This window comes from Carcharhinus amblyrhynchos, chromosome 14 (genome assembly GCF_965287045.1).
Source record: "Carcharhinus amblyrhynchos chromosome 14, sCarAmb.v2.hapA, whole genome shotgun sequence".
Taxonomy (NCBI): domain Eukaryota; kingdom Metazoa; phylum Chordata; class Chondrichthyes; order Carcharhiniformes; family Carcharhinidae; genus Carcharhinus; species Carcharhinus amblyrhynchos.
In genome coordinates this window covers 20,373,916-20,393,310 of record NC_137337.1, presented here as the reverse complement: position 1 = coordinate 20,393,310, position 19,395 = coordinate 20,373,916, and the positions used below count along the sequence as shown (strand labels likewise).

At 42.7% G+C, this 19,395-nt stretch overlaps 1 protein-coding gene across 1 annotated transcript in view; it reads right to left on the bottom strand.

Moving 5' to 3' along the window:
* Window positions 1-8,108, bottom strand: part of itpk1a (inositol-tetrakisphosphate 1-kinase a) — a 201,508-nt gene extending 193,400 nt beyond the window's left edge. The window contains exons 1-2 of the mRNA XM_080202372.1: window positions 7,861-8,108; window positions 7,523-7,681 (exon numbers count right to left, since the gene is read on the bottom strand). Coding sequence (XP_080058498.1) covers window positions 7,523-7,617 — 95 coding nt within the window. The 5' untranslated portion in view covers window positions 7,618-7,681; window positions 7,861-8,108. The remainder of the gene's footprint in view (window positions 1-7,522; window positions 7,682-7,860) is intronic.
* Between the last annotated feature and the right edge of the window lie 11,287 nt (window positions 8,109-19,395).

Sequence of the window (19,395 nt, the reverse complement as noted above, 5' to 3'; positions counted from 1 at the left end):
AGGAAAGCAAGCTATGAAGAGGACATAAAAAGGCTACTCAGGGACACAGGTAGGTTAGGTGAGTGGGCAAAGATCAGGTAAATGGAGTATAATGTGGGCAAATGTGAAACTGTCCCTATTGGCAGGAAGAATAAAAACCAACACATTGGACAAGATTCTCTGGCCTCCCAGCCACATGTTTCCCAGCGATGGAAGGCGGCATAGTGTTCGCTGGTAGTGGGATTCCCTAATCCCACTGCTGTCAATGAGAATTCCTACTGACATCACCCCAGGTCACCATGAAACCTGAGGGTGGGAGTGCACTACTGACGGGACTGGAGAATCCTGCTGGCATGAACAGCTGGAGAATCCCAGCCATTGTCTAAATGATGAGAGTTTGCAGAATTCAGATTCAGAGGGATCTGGCTAACCAAATGCTTGAAATCACTAAGGGCTAGTGTGCAGGTGCAGCAAACAATTAGAAAGCAAGCAGAACATTATAATTTATTCTGAGGTGATTTGTACACAAAGAGAGAGAGGTTATGGAGTACACAACGTACACTGGTGTGCAGGCACCAGTGAGACAACATCTGGAGTCACGTGTACAGTACTGGTCTTCTTATTTAAGGTGAGATGTAAATGTGCTAGAAACTATTTAGCAAAGGTTTATAGACCAGTAGCATGAATGGGAAGGTTGTCTAGCTGTGAGGCTAGGCTGATATTTAATGGGGTTTAAAAGAGTAAGAGGTGACTTGATTGAAATATACAAGATTCTGAGGGGTCTTGATAGGGTGGTTGTGGACAGGAAGTTTCCTGTTGTGGGAGAATCTAGAACTGGGGGGGGGTGGTGTCAGGGTTTAAAAATAAGGGGTCGCTCGTTTCAGAAAGAGACGAGGAGAATTTTTTTTCTCTCAGAGTTGAGGGCCTTTGGAACTCTGTTTCCTCTGCCTTTTGAGGAGGAGAGTCTTTAAATATTTTATAGGCAGAACTAGATGGATTCTCGACTAACAATGGAGGTGAAAGGTTGCTGAGGGTAGGCCGAATGTGAAGTTGAGGTTAGTCAGATCAGCCATCATCTTCTTGAAGGGAAGAGCAGGCTCGAGGGGCTGAGTGGCCTACTCCTGTTCCTAATTCACATGTTTGTATGTCATCTGACACCAAGTCACATGAAGGGCAAGTAGCTAAAAGTCTTGCTTAAAGAGGGAACATCTTAAAAGAGGAAGAGGTGAGGAGGCTTAGGAACAGAATTCCACAATTCAGTTGAAATCACAACCACCAAAGGTTAAAAATGAAAATCAGGGATGCACAAGTGACTAGAATTAGAGGAATGTAAAGACCTTGGAAGATTTTAAGCCATAAAATATTTGCATAGATTGGGTGCAGGGCAAGTCATGGAGGAATTTGGAATCAAGGATAAGAATTTTAAAATTGTGGCATTGTCAGACCAAAAGTCAATGTCAAAATCACCTTTAAATTATATACCTTTGTTAACCCCTCCAACCAGAGTTGCTTCCCTGTTCCCATCAGGGGCGGTACAGTGGTTAGCACTGCTGCCTCACAACACCAGGGACCCGGGTTCAATTCCAGCCTCAGATAACTGTCTGTGTGGAGTTTGCACACGTTCTCCCCGTGTCTGCGTGGGTTTCCTTCGGGTGCTCCGTTTCCTCTCACAGTCCAAAGGTGTGCGGGTTAGTTGGATTGACCAGGCTAAATTAACATTAGTGTCAGGGGGATTAGCAGGGTAAATGTGTGTGGTTACAGGAATGGGGCCTGGACATGATTGCAGTTGGTGCAGACTCAATGGGTCAAATGGGCTCCTTCTGCACTGTCGGGATTCTGTGATCACCCCAACCACATTCAGAAAAACTTAGTTCCTTTCCCAACATAATTTTGAATCAGATTGTATTCCGATCGGGTGCACACTAATTTTAATATTCAGCACATGTGTTACTTCCCACCAACTCAAAGAAAATGGTAACAGCAGAGAGACAGCTTTGTCTGATCCATAGTTTTTCAAATCAAAAGAAATGCACCTCAAAAATAAATTCAGCTTTGCTCATTTAATGGCTCTGTAGCAAACCTGCGCTCCCACAGATTGCTGGCTGCCCATTGCAAATCCCTGGCAGCGTTAACAGCTGTCATGAATATGCATTCATCTCATCTTTTTTTGAGGTTAAAGGGCCCCCTGCTGAACGATTTCTCAGTACCTGGTGAGCTCCTGCTCGGAACGTCAAAACGTATCAGTTTGCCCTCTATCATCATAAGGACGTTGGTCCGTCTTTTGCATTCTGCTCGAGTTGAGGCTATAGCAGGCTGATTTGTCATTGACAATATCCTTTAAATACAACAGCATTCATCATAGCAAAAGCACAGGCACTTAAACTCGGTTCTGGGTTGAATGAAGAAATCTGTCATAATTGTGTTCCCCTGTATCAGGATACCTCAATGGCAGATAATGTTCATAGAATCCCTCTAGAGCAGACAGAGTCCACTGGGCCCATCGAGCCTGCACAGACAACAATCCCACCCAGGCCCTATAATCCCATGTATTTACCCTGCTAATCCCTCCAACAACAAGGGACAATTTAACATGGCTGATTAACCTAACCTGCACCTCTTTGGACTGTAGGAAGAAACTGGAACGCCTGGAGGAAACCCAGACATGAGATGAAAGTTCAAACTCCACACGCAGACAATGACCCAAGGCTAGAATTGAACCCGGGTCCCTGGCGCTGTGAGGGAGCAGTGCTAACTACTGTGCAGGCCCGGGAACTGAAGCTATTTCATTCTCGCCCTTTTCCCCACCGCCATTCTCAAAAATGTCAACAGTTGCTATTCAGTTAATCGGTACCAGATATTGAAAGACTAAGTACAGTCTTCAAAAGAAAACGTAATAAAAACTACATTAGGGCTTCAGGTGTAACGATTGCCCCATCATGCATTTTGCTGGAGGCAAATAAAACAGCAGACACACGTTCCAATATTCAATTTAAAAACAAGTGACTTGACACCCTAACTCTAAAGCGTTCAATAAAACGAACTGCAAAGTTTAGAACATTTTATGTATCCTTAAATGCTCCAGAGAAAAGACCTTGAGACACTTTACCGCTACATTAAAGGTACTGTTGGCTGATTGGACCCAGATTGACAGTAGCTTTGGGTAAATTTGAGCAATACTGCTGAAGTTCAAGTTATTTCCCATTTTATGGATTCTTACACAAAGCATGCAGCTCCAGTATTTAGTGAAACAATACTCAGCATCGCTGCCTCACAGCTCCAGGGACCCAAGTTCGATTCCCGGCTTGGGTTATTGTCTGTTCAGAGTCTGCATGTGTGTTTGCTCCAGGTGCTCTGGTTTCCTCCCAGAGCCCGAAAGATATGCTGGTTAGGTGCACTGGCCATGCTAAATTCTCCCTCAATGTAGCCAAACAGGCCCCGGAACGTAGCAATTAGGGGATTTTCATAGTAACTTCATTGCAGTGTTAACGCAAGCCTACTTGTGATATTAATAAATAAACTGCAATAAAGCTTTAAGGATACACACTTGGATAAGGCAACCCATCATCAGACTGTACAGTATACTAAAGATCTGCAACCCCAGAGCTTGGGTGTTGACCCACTCTGTTTCCCAGCTTTAAATCCAATCTTGACAATGAGACTCTACATATCTAGGACAATGGGACTCCAACACATGTGGGACTAAGAAAGAGGTTCTGTTGAGGGAGTACAAGCAATTGAGTACCAAGTTAAAAAGTAGAACAATAAAAAGTTAATTTCTGGATGACTACCCGAGCCACGAGCAAATGAGATTAGACAGCTAGATGCATCACCCAAAGATTGGTGGCAGACAAAGAGGTTTCAATTCATGGGCACTGGTATCAGTACTGGGAAAAGAGGGAACTAAACCGACGCGACAGTCTATACCTGAACCATGCTGGAACCAGTGTACTGGTCAGTTGCATAACTAATGTTTTAAAGTTTATTTATTAGTGCCATAAGGAGGCTTACATTAACACTGCAATGAAGTTACTGTGAAAATACTGTGAGAATGGGCAGACTCCACACAGACAATGACTCAAACCGGGAATTGAACCCAGGTCCCTGGCGCTGTGAGGCTAACGATTATGCCACTATGTCATCTATGTCCAAAGGATGACTAAAGAATAATAAAAATGGAGAGACCATAAGATATAGGAGCAGAACTAGGCCGTCTGGCCCTTTGAGAGATTGCAGTATGAAAGAAAGCTAGCAAGAAATGTAAAATCGGACAGTAAGTTAAAGCTTCTGCAAGTATATAAAAAGGAAGGGAGTAGCTAAAGTAAGTTTTGGTCCCCTAGAGGGTGACAGAAACAAGGAAATGGCAGAGGCTTTCAACAAGTATTTTGTATGCCAGTGGAAGATGCAGAAAACATCCGAAGAACAGCAGGAAAGCAAGAATCAAAAAAACAGACAGGAACTTGAACAATCACCATCACTGGATAAAAAGTACTAGGAAAACGGATAAGTCCCTTAGTCTTGATGGCCTTCATGATAACATCTTAAAGTAAGTGGCTGCAAAGATAATGCATTCACTCCCAAAATGCCCTAGATTTGGAAAGATCCCAGGAAATTGGAGGGAGACAGAAAGCAGGAAACGAAAAGGTCAGTTAGTCTAACAGGATATTTACAAAATCGTAATACAATCAGGGGCTTTGTGAAAGGGAAATGGTGTTTGACATAAATAAAAGCAAATTACTGCGGATGCTGGACGCTTTGACAAAGGGTCATCCCGACTAGAAACATCAGCTCTTTTCTCTCCATACAGATGCTGTCAGATCTGCTGAGATTTTCCAGCATTTTTTCTTATGGTGTTTGACATATTTATTAGAGTAGGATGGATAAAGTAGAACCAGTATATTTGGATTTCCAAAAGGCATTCAATAAAGTGCTAATAAAAGATTGCTGCATAGGATAAAAGTTCATAATGTGGGGCAATATATTAACATGGATAGAAGATTGACTAACAAACAAGAGACATGTGTCAGGATAAATGTGTCATTTTCAGGTGGGCAAGCTATAACCAGGCAGCACAGTGACAGAGTGGTTAGCACTGCTGACTCACAGCGCTAGGGTCCCAGGTTCAAATCCCAACTTGGGTCATTCTGTTGAGTTTACATGGTCTCCCCATGTCTGTGTGGGTTTCCACTGGGTGCTCCAGTTTCCTCCCACAATCCAAAGGTGCATGGGTTAGGTGGATTGGTCATGCTAAATTGACCCTTAGTGTCAGGGGGCTAGCTAGTGTAAATGAATGGTGTTGTGGGGATAGGGCCTGGGTGGGATTGTGATCGGTGTAGACTCGATGGGCCAAATGGTCTCCTTCTGCACTGTTGGGATTCTATGATTCTACAACCAGCGGATTGCCATAAAATTATAATTGCTTACTCTAAGACATTGGTGTGGATCCTGTTAACACTCAGCCTGGATGACTTTGATGAAGTGACAGAATGCATTGTAGCCAAATTTACTGATAACACAAAGATAGGCAGGAAATCAAGCTGTGAGTAGGACGCAAAGAATCTGTACAAGAATATATGTAGGGTAAGTAAGTTAGCATAATGTGGGACCATTTTGGCAGGAAGAGTAGAAAAGCAACATAATATATAAATTAAGAGACACTGCATAATGATGCACTACAGAAGGATCTGGGTATCCTTGCATATAAAACACGAAAGGTTAGCATGCAGGTCCAACGAGTAATCAGGTGGGCAAATGCAATGTTGTCCTTAATTGGAGTATAAAAGTAGGAAAATCTTGTTACAGTTGTACAGGCCATTGGTGAGACCACACCTATGGGTACTGTGTATAGTTTTGGTCACCTTACTTAAGGAAGGACATACTTGCATTGGAAGCAGTTGAGAGGTTCACGAGGCCAATTCCTGGGATAAAAGGTTGTCTTATCAAGCAAGGTTGAACAAGTTGAGCAGGTTGGGCTTATACTCATTGGTGTTTATAAGAAGTGGCCTAATTGAAACAAGATGACTTAATAGAATCATAGGAACCCTACAGTGCGGGAGGAGACCAATTGGCCCAGCAAGTCCGCACTGACTCTGACACAGCATCTTATCCAGGCTCTATCTCCGTAACCCCACATATTCACCCTGCTAATGCCCCTAACCTACAGATCTTTAGCATGGCCAATCAATCTAACATGCACCTGTTTGGACACCAGAGCGCCCACAGAAAACCCACGCAGGCACAAGGGAGATGTGCAAACTCTGCACAGTCACCCAAGACCAGAAGTGAACCTGGTTCTCTGGCACTGTGAAACAGCAGTGCTGTACGACCGTGCACGATAGATGCTGGGAAGATGTTCCATCCTGCGAGTGAATCTAGAACTAGAGGGGCACAGTTTCAAAATAAGGCATCCCATATGGGATGAGGAGGAATTTCTTTAGCCTTTCGAATTCTCTTCCACAGAGCATAGCAGCTAGGTCCTTGCATCAAATCAAGGAATTCTATGATTCTAAGGCTGTGTTTGACAGATTGATGGTTAACTGGAGGTGGGAGGTGGGGGAAGAGGCAGGAGGCAGAGTGCGTTTTTTTTTAATTTTTTATTCCATCTTTAAAGCTACAAAAGCCAATGTTCAGAACGGACCAGGCAAACCCAAATCCCTGCTTGCTCCAAAAAAAAATTCATGGTTCCCAGAAGAGAAATAAACAAGATCCAAGCTGACAAAATAAGGCATTGCACCCCATCTTGGGCTTGATCTTAACCAAAGACCAAAAGAAGCTTAAGGCCACAATCAGATGAGTAATAACCTTATCAAATTGACCCCCCTCCTAGCAGGTTAAACAAGAGGCCATTTCCAGAGATCAGTTTGACCCCCTCAACCAAATCCACAGCAAGACAAGGACCTACTCAAAAAAAAGGATCAAAATTCAAAAAAAAATTCAATGCTTGGGCCACAGTGGAGATCCAAGTGCCTAGTCTTGTCAACAAGATCTTCAAGGCTCCCTATCAGCAGGAACTGAGAAAGAGGAGGCTCCTCGGCTGCCGTCTCTGCAAACTGCTCCTGGAAGCCAGCCCTACAACCTCGTGCGGTCACAGACCCAGAGCCACTTTCTCCATTCTTAAACTTTCACCAGAAAGCAAGTTTCCCCTTTTCCACCATAGTGCATTGGCAACGCTTTTGCAAAAACAAAAAAAAGACCAGGAGGAGGAGGGGGGGTGCTGGAAATATTTTTTTTAAAATTTAAACCTAAAGATCTCATCTTCCAAGATTGTGGTCTTTTATCCAATTGCTGGAGATTAGGGACTGAACAAAGTGATGGTGACTGTGCAGCACCGATCAATGCTCATGTCTGTCTCTCTCTCTCTCTTCCCCCCTTCCTCTAGCCGGTGAAGCGGGCTTTGCACATGAGTTTCTGCTGCCTTACATCAGCGTTTTATTTCCTGCTCCCTTACAGCCCAGCTACAATCCCATTCATCCACCCCCCTTCCACCCTAAAACAAATATTTAAAAAAATGAAAGATGGGGGTGGGGGGGATGATCCTCAGCCTTACCTGCAAAGGTCTGCGAAGGCCTGGAAGTTAAGCTTTTTGATCTTCTTCTCGCTCAGCCAGTATCCGACACGTTTGCCTTTCAGCCAAGTCTGCATCTTGAAGACCAGAACAAGTGCGGAAGTGAAGCCTACACCGTGTCTCTGCCGTAGGTTGGCGAACCTGCAAATCAATGGTTAACCTTTTATATAGAGAGGGAAAGACACAGCCCCGGCTAACACAGCTCACATTTCTATGCACAGGGGATAAATGCCAAAAGAAATTGCAATGGTCATGTGGAAATAAATAACAATTAAGGGAGATTTGGGGTTTTAAAAAGGAGGGAGAAAGTGTAAAAGGACCTCGATCAATGCTGAGTGCCCGGCTCATCACAAATCCCTCTCTCTCTGTCTTGCCCTGCTTATTCGCGCCCGGGGCTTTTGGTCAGACTCCGCTGTCTCTGTTAATCGCCTCCTCTTGAGTGTAGCGAGTCCCCCGGCTCTCCTCCCTCCACCACACTCAGTCTCCAGCCTCCCCCTCGGGCTACTCTCAAACACAGCCCGGCCACATACACAGACAGACAGAGCGCTACAGCCAGCGGCCGCCTCCAGCCCGGGTTCCTCCTCCTCCTCCCCCTCTCAAAGAGAAAGCTCATTGAAATCGCACACAGCCCGGCTTCGCATTATAAATAAATAGCGGCGGCTGCGGCTCGGTGAAGGCAGGGGACGCTCCCGAGCCGTTTCCCAACATGGTCATTCCTCTCCCCCCCCCCCACCCCCCAATATACACATACACACTCTCTCAATCCTTAAAGATATCCTGCCCTTCCCTGGGGGGGAACAAAACATCCCAAACCCATCATTGATCCGTCCGACTGCAGTTTACACACCACTTTCTTTTACCCCCAGTCCCCCCCCCCAAACAAGTCTGGCTTGTTCATTAGTTAAAATCCTCCTGCTTTTAGATTGTGCATTCTGAATTCCTGATCAATATTTTTTTTGGGGGGGGGCGGTGTTTGGGGGGGTGAAGTAGGAGTGCTGCTGTTCCTAATGTCACAATGAGGCTTACATTAACAGTGCAATGAGGTTTACTGTCAAAATCCCCTAGTCCCCATGCTCCCACTCCCAGGTACACTGAGGGAGAATTTTTAAGCATGGCTAATGTGCCTAACCAGCACTTCTTTCAGACTGTGGGAGGAAACCAGAACACCCTGAGGAAACTCATGCAGACACAGGGAGAACATGCAGACTCTGCATAGACAGTGACCCAAGCTGGGAATCAAAACCGTGTCCCTGGTACTGTGAGGCAGCAGTGCTAACCACTATGTCAACTACAACTGGTACCCATCCCATTTATGTGATCCCAATTGTATTCTTTTGAAAACAAGAATTAACCTTGCATTAAGTAATCTCCTTTCTGAAATGTTATATTCCTTTCCTTTTCTAAATACGGTATGCTTTGTCTGTAAAGTGCACAAGAAATAATACTTTTCACTGTATACTAAATATGTGGGACAATAATAAGAACATAAGAACATAAGAAATAGGAGCAGGAGTAGGCCATCTGGCCCTTCGAGCCTGCCCCGCCATTCAATAAGATCATGGCTGATCTGTCGTGGCTCAGTTCCACTTTCCCGCCCTCTCCCCATAACCCTTAATCCCCTCTCTTATCAAAAACCCATCAACCCGCAATCACCTTATGACACTGAATTTGGTGAACATTTGTCGTTTGTACCTCTATTCGTGTTTGGAATGTCTCTCCAGAGATAGCAGCTGGAATTTTACCACCTCACCCACCCCAGAATTGGGGTGAGCAAGGCTCACAGAACAGCATCCTCTGTTGACCTCAGGCGGGTTCTTACGAGCCTCTGATGACCGAGGTGGTAAAATTCCAGCAAGCATGTTTTTTTCTTAAAGATGCGTTTCTTTAATTTGATTTATTATTGTCACATTCTGGGATACAATGTAAAGCATTGTTTCTTGTGCACTTTGTAGGCAAAACATACTGTTCATAAAGTACATGGGGGAAAAGGAAAAGGACGGGGTGCAGAATAGTGTTGCAGTTACAAGTAGGGTGAAGAAAAGGATCAGCTTAATATATGATATTAAGCTTATTTGGTGTCCAAAATCACATCTCACCCATTGAATTTCTTTTGAGGTAATTTTTTTAAAAATCCCTTGTCATATTTATTCATGTGGGTGTAATTGCACTCAATAATTATAAGTTACATTGGAACAAACACATCTCATCTCTCACATGCGATATATTTATAGACATAGCTACAAGACAAAGCACCGGTCATTTAAAACTGAGGTGCATAGAAATTTCTTCTTGCAGAGTTGGTGAATCTCTGAAATTCTCTACCCCAAAGAGGCTAGTTCATTCGAAGTATTTCAAAGTGGAGGTGGATAAATATTTGATAGATCGAGGATTGGGGAAAGGCACAGAAAAGGACTTGAGGCTGGCATAGATCAGCCATCCTCTTATTGAATGGCAGGGCAGGCTTGAAGGGCAGGTAGCCTACTCCACCTTCTATTTCTTATGTTCTTGTTACGTGTTCCAATTGTCGTCACATCAAATGAAAACAAAATGCTGCAAATGCCAAGCAGGTCGAAGGACATTAATGGAGAGAATTAGCCAGCTAAACCTTTCATTTGCAGGACAGTTTTGACAAGGAACTACACCCAAAGCATGAACTTACCGGCTGGATGCGGGGACTCGGGTCCTCACGAATTGTGGAGGAGCCTGAGACATGAAAATTTATCTTGAAAGTCAAGCTGTTGGAGCGCAGAGGGTCAGTGGAGTTTTCACAGAGAGGGAGGTGGCACTTCCCATAGGTATAATGGTTGATTTTCGGATAAGCTGCAATGTGGTGTGAAGGCTGAAGAAAGTGAAAAGGAAGTTGAGGTTCAAAGTGACCCAAGCATGGGCTGGGGATTTGCATGGCAGGGTGGAACGAGGGCATGTGCTTGGGGGGGGCAGTATTATGCCGTGTTTCTTCACCACCTGATACCTAATATGGTTAAAACAATCCTCCTACTGTTACCTGTTATGAAATTGCTTACATCTTTTTTATATTTCTGAACAACCTCAGGAACACATACCTTGTATTGGACTTTGCTCCAACGTTAACATTATAATTAATTGAGGGCACTCGTATGAGTACATGAATTGCATTCCTGAGATGGACACCTCCAGTGCATGCTTTAATATCTTTGACACAGTAAGAAGTCTCACAACACCAGGTTACAGTCCAACAGATTTGTTTGATATCACAAGCTTTTGGAGTGCTTCTCCTTCATCAGGTGAGTGGACAGCTGGATTCACAAACATGGTATATATAGACAGAGACTCGACTGTAAGATAATGATTGGAATGTGACTCTTTACAAGTATTCAAGTCTCTACAGGTACCAACAATGCGAGTGAAGAGAGGGATAATTACAGGTACCCACCATAGTCCAACTCTGGCATTTTCACATCATTTAGTATCTTTGTAATGGACTCAGTTAATATTTGTGCCACACAAGTGCCAGGAAAGGACCATCTCCAAAAAAAGAGAATCTAATCATCACCCCTTGACATTCAATGGCATTCCCATTGCTATGTCCCCCATGACCAACATTCTGGTGGCTAACATTGACCAGAAACTTAACTGGACTATCTGAATAAACACTATGGCTACAAGAGCAGGTCAGAGGCTGGGAATGCTGCTGTGAGTAACTCACTTCCTGACTCCCCAAAATCCTCTCCACAATTTATAAGAGACAAGTCAGGAATGTGAAGGAATACTCTTCTTGCCTGAATGAGTGCAGCTCCAGAACACTCAAGACGCTTGACACCATCCAGGGCAAAGCAATCCATTTGACTTGATCCATAAACATTCACTCCCTCCACCACTGCCACACAGTGGCAGCAATGTGTGCCATCTACAAGATGCACTGCAGGATCTCACCAAGGTCCTTAGACAGCACCTTCCAAACCCATGACGACTACCATCTAGAAGGATAAGGGGAGCGGATACACGGGAACACCATCACCTGGAAGTTCCCCTCCAAACCGCTCACTATCCTGACTTAGAAAAATATTGATGTAGAGATGCCAGTGTTGGACTGGGGTAAACACAGTAAGAAGTCTCACAACACCAGGTTAGGGTCCAGCCAGTTTATTTGATAGTAATCTCACAAGCTTTCGGAAACGGTGTTCCTTCGTCAGGTGTGTGGAAGGTTCTGATCAGAGAAGGGTATATAAAAAGTGTGATCTTATATGCCCTTCTCTGATCAGAACCTTCCACACACCTGATGAAGGAACACCGTCTCCAAAAGCTTGTGAGATTACTATCAAATAAACTGGTTGGACTCTAACCTGGTGTTGTGAGACTTCTTACTTGGAAAAATATTGCTATTCCTTCACTGTCACTAGTTCAAAGTCTGAGAACCCCCTTCCTAACAGCACTATGGATGTACCCACAATACATGGACTGCAGCAGTTCAAGGAGGCAGCTCACCACCACATCCTCAAGGACAATTAGGGATGGGCAATAAATGCTGGGCTAGCCAGTGATGCCCACAAAAGAATTTTAAAAAAGCATAATTTCAAAAGGTTGGTACTGGGGAAGAATAATGTAGTGAGGATTATATGTCAGATTACAGAGGCATCCTCTCCTAATTTACATGACCTATTGCGCTCATCAAAGAACATCAATGTCATTGTCCTAGTTTTGGCATTCAAAGTCAACACAGAAAATTCCCAGGTTATGGTATAATCTGAATGCAGAGGCAAATGTGGTCTATACTGCTCCAGTAATATACTTTAGCTTCAATTACAGAAAAACACACACTATTTCAGAATCATAGAAATTGCAACCCAGAGCTAGTCACTCAATTTATCATACTTCTTTAACTTGAGCTAATATCACATTAACTGAATTTGCACTTTTACAGTTCTGCATAAGTTATCTTTATGGTCTTTCTGAGTCAGACTGTTAAATTATGCTAAATTACATGTAATTGTGTGTTATAGACCAAATCAAATAAAAAGGAAACACATTTCTCTAAGTGTAGCTATTTCATACACATGTCATTACTTCAGTGGTTTAAGAATAGACCTAGCACAGGTAGATTGAAAAAGATGATTGCAGGATATATCAATAACAGAGCAATGGGGGAAATTCTAGGAAGAGATAATTCAGATACAAACTAAGCTTGTTTATTTCAAGAGAAAAGGCAAAGAAAACATCCTAAGTGAATGCATCCTGACTGACAAATAACGACAAATTAAAATGAAACAGAAAAAGGTGGGCTTATGACAGATGTCAGGAGCAAGATTTAATTAATATTCAGGAAGATTGATTTGATTTTTTATCACATGTATTGGCAATATTGAAAAATATTGTTTCTATACAGACAAAGCATACAGACATAGAGTACATAGGGAAGAATGAAAATAGAGGGTGCAGAATGTAGTGTTACAGTCCTAGCTAGGGTGGAGAGAAAGATCAACTTAGTATATGGTAAGTCCATCTAAAAGTCTGGTGGCAGCAGGGAAGAAGCTGTTCTTGAGTTGATTGGTGAGTGATCTCAGCCTTTTGTATCTTTTCCCAACAGAAGCAGGTGGAAGAGAGTATGTCTGGGGTGCATGGCATCCTTGATTCTGCTGGCTGCTTTTCCGGGATTCTGCAAATTAAAAGAGAAAATTTAAAAGATTGACATAGGAGCTAAAGAGAAATTCAGAGAAAGGGTTAGCAGGCATCATTAAAATGGACTCTAAAACATTTGTAAAGTGTAAATACTTAGCAAGGAAAAATGTTAGGCCAATTAAAGACTCAAAGGGAAAGATAGGGGACGTAGCTGCAGTATTAAATCAATAACTTGCATCTTCACAAAGGAAGTGGATAATGTGAAGGTTACACTAAAAGAGGAGAGGGAACATGTGGACAAGATAATAATAGATAGAGAAAATATACTGCAAAGATTAGCATTTGTGAAAATTGGTAAGGCATCCTGGTTCCAATAGAATGTAGCTGAGGTTGCTGAAAGTAGCAAAGTCTTGTATGAACTGCATGTTCGTAAAGCTGCTCCCTACATCCCTGGCACTGTGAGGCAGCTGTGCTACCCACTGTACTACTGTTTTGTATCCATACTGTCCCATTCCCCTTAATTTCAAGGACTTCCTTCTTCTTATTAAGCTCCTTTGTAATACTTTGTTAAATCTCTTCTGAAACTCCATATATGTACAGCATACTCTGCACCACCTTAATCAAACTTCTCTGGTACCTCAGCAAAGCATTCAATCAAGTTAGTCAGATATATCAATGTTGATTAGCCTTAACCCGTGCTTTTCTGAATAAAAGTTTGTATTGTCCCCGTTAACAGTTTCCAATAACTTCCCATCACTGATGTCAGGCTGACCAGTTGTTGTTTTTTGGTTTCTCTCTTTTGAGTTGTGGTACTAATCACAATCTGGTTCTTTGGCACTACTCCTATATCCAATCAGGATTGAAGGATTGTGATCAAAGGATTCCCAGCTTGTGTCACTGTTTGTGTAGACTGTGCACATTCTCTGTGTGGGCTTCCTCTGGGTACTCCCTCAGTCATGGTGTGGAGATGCCAGCGTTGGACTGGGGTAAACACAGTAAGAAGTCTGACAACACCAGGTTTAAGTCCAACTGATTTATTTGATGGTAAACTCGCAAGCTTTCGGGGTTTGTCCCTTCATCAGGCAAACCCCGAAAGCTTGTGAGTTTACCATCAAATAAATCAGTTGGACTTAAACCTGGTGTTGTCAGACTTCTTACTGTGTGTACTCCCACAGTCTGAAAGACATGCTGGTTAGGTGCATTGGCCATGCTAAATTCTCCCTCGATGTACCCAAACAGGCACCAGAGTGTGGCGATTACGGATTTTCACAGTAACATAATTGCAGTGTTAATGTAAGCCTACCAGTGACACTAATAAATAAACTTCAAAGCAAAATTGACTTGCTCAGTGACAGGTGGATGGATGTGTTTCAGACTAGGACTTGATCTGTATGGTGTTCTCCAAGCATCAGTTTTAGTTAATCATTCTTTTCAATGTTTTATAAAAGGCCTACACACAGATGTAGGGAGCAGCTTTATGAACATGCAGTTCATATAAGACTTGCCAAAGCAGTAGGTACTGATGAGGATAGTTCTGGACTTCAGGGTGACATAGAGTGGTGAAATTATAAATGGAGTTCAATGCGGAATTAGAATGCAAGCAATGCAACCTCTCAATACTTAATACTGTGTAAGTTAAATGTATCATTTTGGTATCATCACTTGCGCGCAAGAACATTCACCCTGCTCTGGGACATTCATCCCATCACTGCAATCATACCAAACAATGATGCCTTTGGTTTTATATTCCCTGCGGATTATGGATTAATATAAAGTCTAGCAGTGCAGTCAAACCAATTACTTTTGAAGATTCTTGTGCTCATTCAACAACCCAGTCACATTCTCTCTAAAGAGCCTTTCTTGTCACTGGATGGTCATGGCTGAACGTATTTGTAAAAAAATACACGCCACTCCACACAATTGGTCATCTATGTTTGGAATAAAAGTAAAATGGGTGGGGTGGGGGGAGGGGCTGCTGGAAATCTGAAATTAAAACAGAAAATGCTGCAACAAATTCTCAGCAGGTCTGGCAGCACCTGTGGAGAAAGAGAGAAGAGTTAACGTTGCCAGTCCAATCAGAGCTTCAGATTGAGAATGTGCCTAATGGAGATGTCCCAACACCACAAGGGCCAACAGAATAGGTAGTCGCAAGTGTCCGGTGGCCGAGATAGGCGCTATCACAATGCAAGTCTCTCTCTGGTTGGATGAGGATTCCCCTAACTACAGTTCCCAGGAAGACTGAAATCCTGAACTCATCCTTGGACGTTTACAAATGGATGTTTTGGGGATGTCAGGGCTCTATGTTAGATTTCAGTCTGCATTGCAACGCTGTGTGGTTGGTGCTTTGACACTGTTGAACCCAGAGGGGGGATCCAGTACCACTTTAACCACAATGAGACTTCGAGTGGACTTGCTTATTATAAAAGCAATCGAGCAAAGATCACTCGGTTTGAGTTTTATTTATTTCCAATTGAAAAACTGGGGAGATTTTCAACAAAGACTAGCCTTTAAAATGTGTTGTATAATAGGTGTCCAATGGCCAAACAAACCACACCCCACCTAAAGCTACAGTCATCATTTTCTAGTGCTGATGATTTGCAGTTTATCCCCAGACAATGGAAGGGTGTCTTCTACTTGCCTTTCCTCGAATGATGTGGCGATGCCGGCATTGGACTGGGGATGAACACAGTAAGAAGTCTTACAACACTGGGTTAAAGTCCGACCGGGTTATTTGGTAGCAAATGACACTAGCTTTTGGAGCGCTTTCTGCTCCTTCGTCAGGTGAGTGACCAAGGAGCAGCAAGTACTCCGAAAGTTGGTGGTGTTTGCTACCAAATAAACCTGTTGAACTCTAACCTGGTGTTGTGAGACTTCTTACTGTGTTTCCTTGAATGGTCAGCTGGTTTTAGTTTTCTCTGGGCGGTTATGCACAACGAAGCTTTTTTTTATTTTAAACTTCTGCGGGAAATGAATGGGTTTGCGTCTTAACTGGGTGAGTGAGAAGCTTGCAATGACGGGGCTATTGGGAAGATGTGATGTTGGTGATTGCAGTTTTGTGGCACCCATAGAAATGTTTCCAGAAAACTGAAGTGCTCACTTTTTAGCTCCCAGTGTAAAACAATTTGGTGATATTCCCTAACTCCCATCTGTGATCTTTGAATAAACGCCTTCGAATTGCTTCGTATGTGAGTGGCATCTCCATTTAATAAAAATTAGTTGAACACTTCTCCATGTTAATTATCAAATTCAACCTTCTTATTGGCTATTGATCTTGTTGAGTTTCCTTTTACTCCAGTGATCCTGGTTAGTGGTGTGACCTGTCCCTGGAGAGGAAGCGTGCGGTGTCCAAGGGCACTCAGGGACTGGAGTGTATTCGTGACCCCTTCAATCACATTTTGTTTTAATTTTCTTTAACTTAGTCTTTTGTTTCAGGCGAGTCCCCTCCTTTTGGAAGCTGCCCCTTTTCATTTGTCTCCTTGTTAATTTTATTTGGTTGGCCAGAAAGATTGGTTCGTGGTGTTACCATCAACTTTCTGTCCCCTTTTAATCACCCCCTCGGCCGCTATCCCCCTTCCCCCCCATTCCCCCCCATTCCCCATGATAGGGAGACTATTCATCACCTAGACCCGACTTTCCAACATTATTTCTTGACAAATCCCTTAGCTTCATTCCAAGCAAACTCCCAATTTATTCAAAACTCTCGGCGGCTGACATTCTGCTCCCACCCCCCACCCCCATCCCTAGTTTTCCCGAAGCAGAAACAACTGTGTGCCTGAGTTATTTCATAAGACAATTAAAGAGTCAACCACATCAGAATGGGACTAGAGTCACCTGTAGGCCGGATTGGGTAAGGACAGCATGCTTTTTTCTCTGGGGTTATAATGACAATCTAAAAGTTTTGTTTATCTGAGAAAACAATTTCAAATACTTAAATTGCTAAAATGGGATTTGCATCCACATTCTCCAGGTGTTAATCCTGTCTAGTAACATAGCTAGTTCATTACTACGAATGTGATGTTCCATTATCCTGGGGTTCTGTGATTGCCTGTTGAATTTAGTTGGTCTACGATTACAAATCCTTCCAATGCCTCCCTTCATCTTTCTTCTGCAGCCATCTTCACCTCAATGCTTTGACTTTTTTTCAGTGCAGGTATCATAATCAGCAGTCACGGCACTATTCTCCTTCTTGCTCCATCCTCACCTTTAATATTCTCCTGAAAACCTATGTTAATCATGGTATTTATAACCACCTCTCTTGGTGTGGCATGGTGATACAGTGATTAATATTGTTGCCTCACAGCACCAGGGATCTGGATTTGATTCCAGCCTCGGGAGACAGTCTGTTTCTAGAGATTGGCCATGTTAAATTGACCCCTTAGTGGCCAAGATGTGCAGGTTAAGTGGATAGCCATTATCAATGTGTGGGTATACAGAGTTTGGGCAAGCAATTGTTATTAGGTAGGGTGTTCTTTCGGAGGGTTGGTGCAGACTTGATGGGCTAAATGTCCTCTTCTGCATTGTAGGGATTCTTTGATTCTAGACCCTGTAAAGCACCTTGGAACATGAAGCATGATTTTGATTTGTGCAAGTCATTATTAGTCTGAAATGGCACCAAGCACCTTTTCAAAAAAAAATCACTCCATTCTTAAAGTTACAAAACCAATGCTCAATTGTACCCGCAAGAGAGATAAACAAGTCCAGGCTGACAAGAAAAGACATTGCATTCCATTTTGGGCGTGATCCACCACTCGTTCTCAGGCGGAGTAACATTAAAATGACAGGAGGCCCAAAGCAGACTGAGTTTTTATCAATGTTTGCTCAGATCACTCAATTCAGGTTCCTCATACTGATAAGGCACAACAGACTGTTTCTCCTGTGCTGAAAGTACTGGTTGCTGCTGGAATGTGACTTCATGTAGCGACAGGAGCATAGCCAGTACCCATTCATTATGTATGAATCCAAAGTGTCAGCGGGTCACATTTGTTCACATGGATGAACAAAGTGCAGTAAAACCAACTGTGTTCTCAACTAACATCCACATGCAACACACTTCTCAACTGGCATAATTGATTCATTTCTCTTAATGGCACATAGGCACTGACACCAATTTTTTTTCCTTAGGTGAGAACCCATTCTTATCATAACCACATCTCTCTGGTTTTGATGCCATGTTCTGTATTTATCTGCTAAGCCACTGTTTATACATTTCAATTGACTATTAACGGGTGTGTGCCAACCAAGTGGAAAGAAGTGATGCTGTGCCAATCTGCAAGGAGACATGGTCAATCCCTTATTGGATGACAGTGAGGATATCCTTTGCATCAAAGTTCACAGAAATTTGAGTTGAAAAATCACTTTCAGTCATAATATTTTGGAATCTGGTTGAAAACTTCGCATTAAAATAAATTGATCCATTCAATTACATTCTTTCAATATTCAGCATGTGGTTAAAAAGCTAATTAAGATTTTTTTTTTTTACCAATTTCCCTTTCCGAAGACAGATGTTCCAGGTATCCCCAAACAGGATAATTAAGTTATTGTCCCACCTAGATCTTTCACTCTCCAGTATAACATTCTTGGCACACAACCCTGACAGTGAACGTTTAGTTCATCAGAAGTGGTCTCACAGCCCATACCGTACAGGCCTCCCTCCCAATATTCATACATATGCACCACCAGAAGCTGTCACTGAACAATGATCAGGAGTGGGATTTCTGGATGATTTATCCTTCCATAGCCCAAAGACGCTGCAATCCTGTTGCTTTCTTGCCTGAGATCAGAAAACTCAGCGCAAACTGGGGATGGAATCTGGGACCTTCCTGCTGTGATAAATAAGATAATGTGAAAGTTAAAAGTTAAAGTTTATTTATTAGTCACAAGTAGGCTTACAATAATGCCACAGTGAAGTTACTATGAAAATCCCCTGAAAGTTAATAATCAGATCATTTCTTCTGTGACTTTGCCTGAGGAATAGGCAAAGCCACCAAGGATATAACCTTCCTGCTCCTTTTCAGAATCATACTGTGGTATCTTTGCCTCCGTCTGAAAAGGCAGATGGGGCCTTGGTTTAACATCTCACCTGAAACATGAAATGAAAAATAAGAATATTTATGTAAATGCTAAGATAATTATGTTAATTATGTTAACTAAGATAATAAAAGTAAATAGGGTAAGAAATGCAGAACAAGAGTATTTCTCTAAAAAAAGTTAATAAGCTAAGAAATGGAGATCAAGAATCTTAAGTCTGACATCAGAAGATA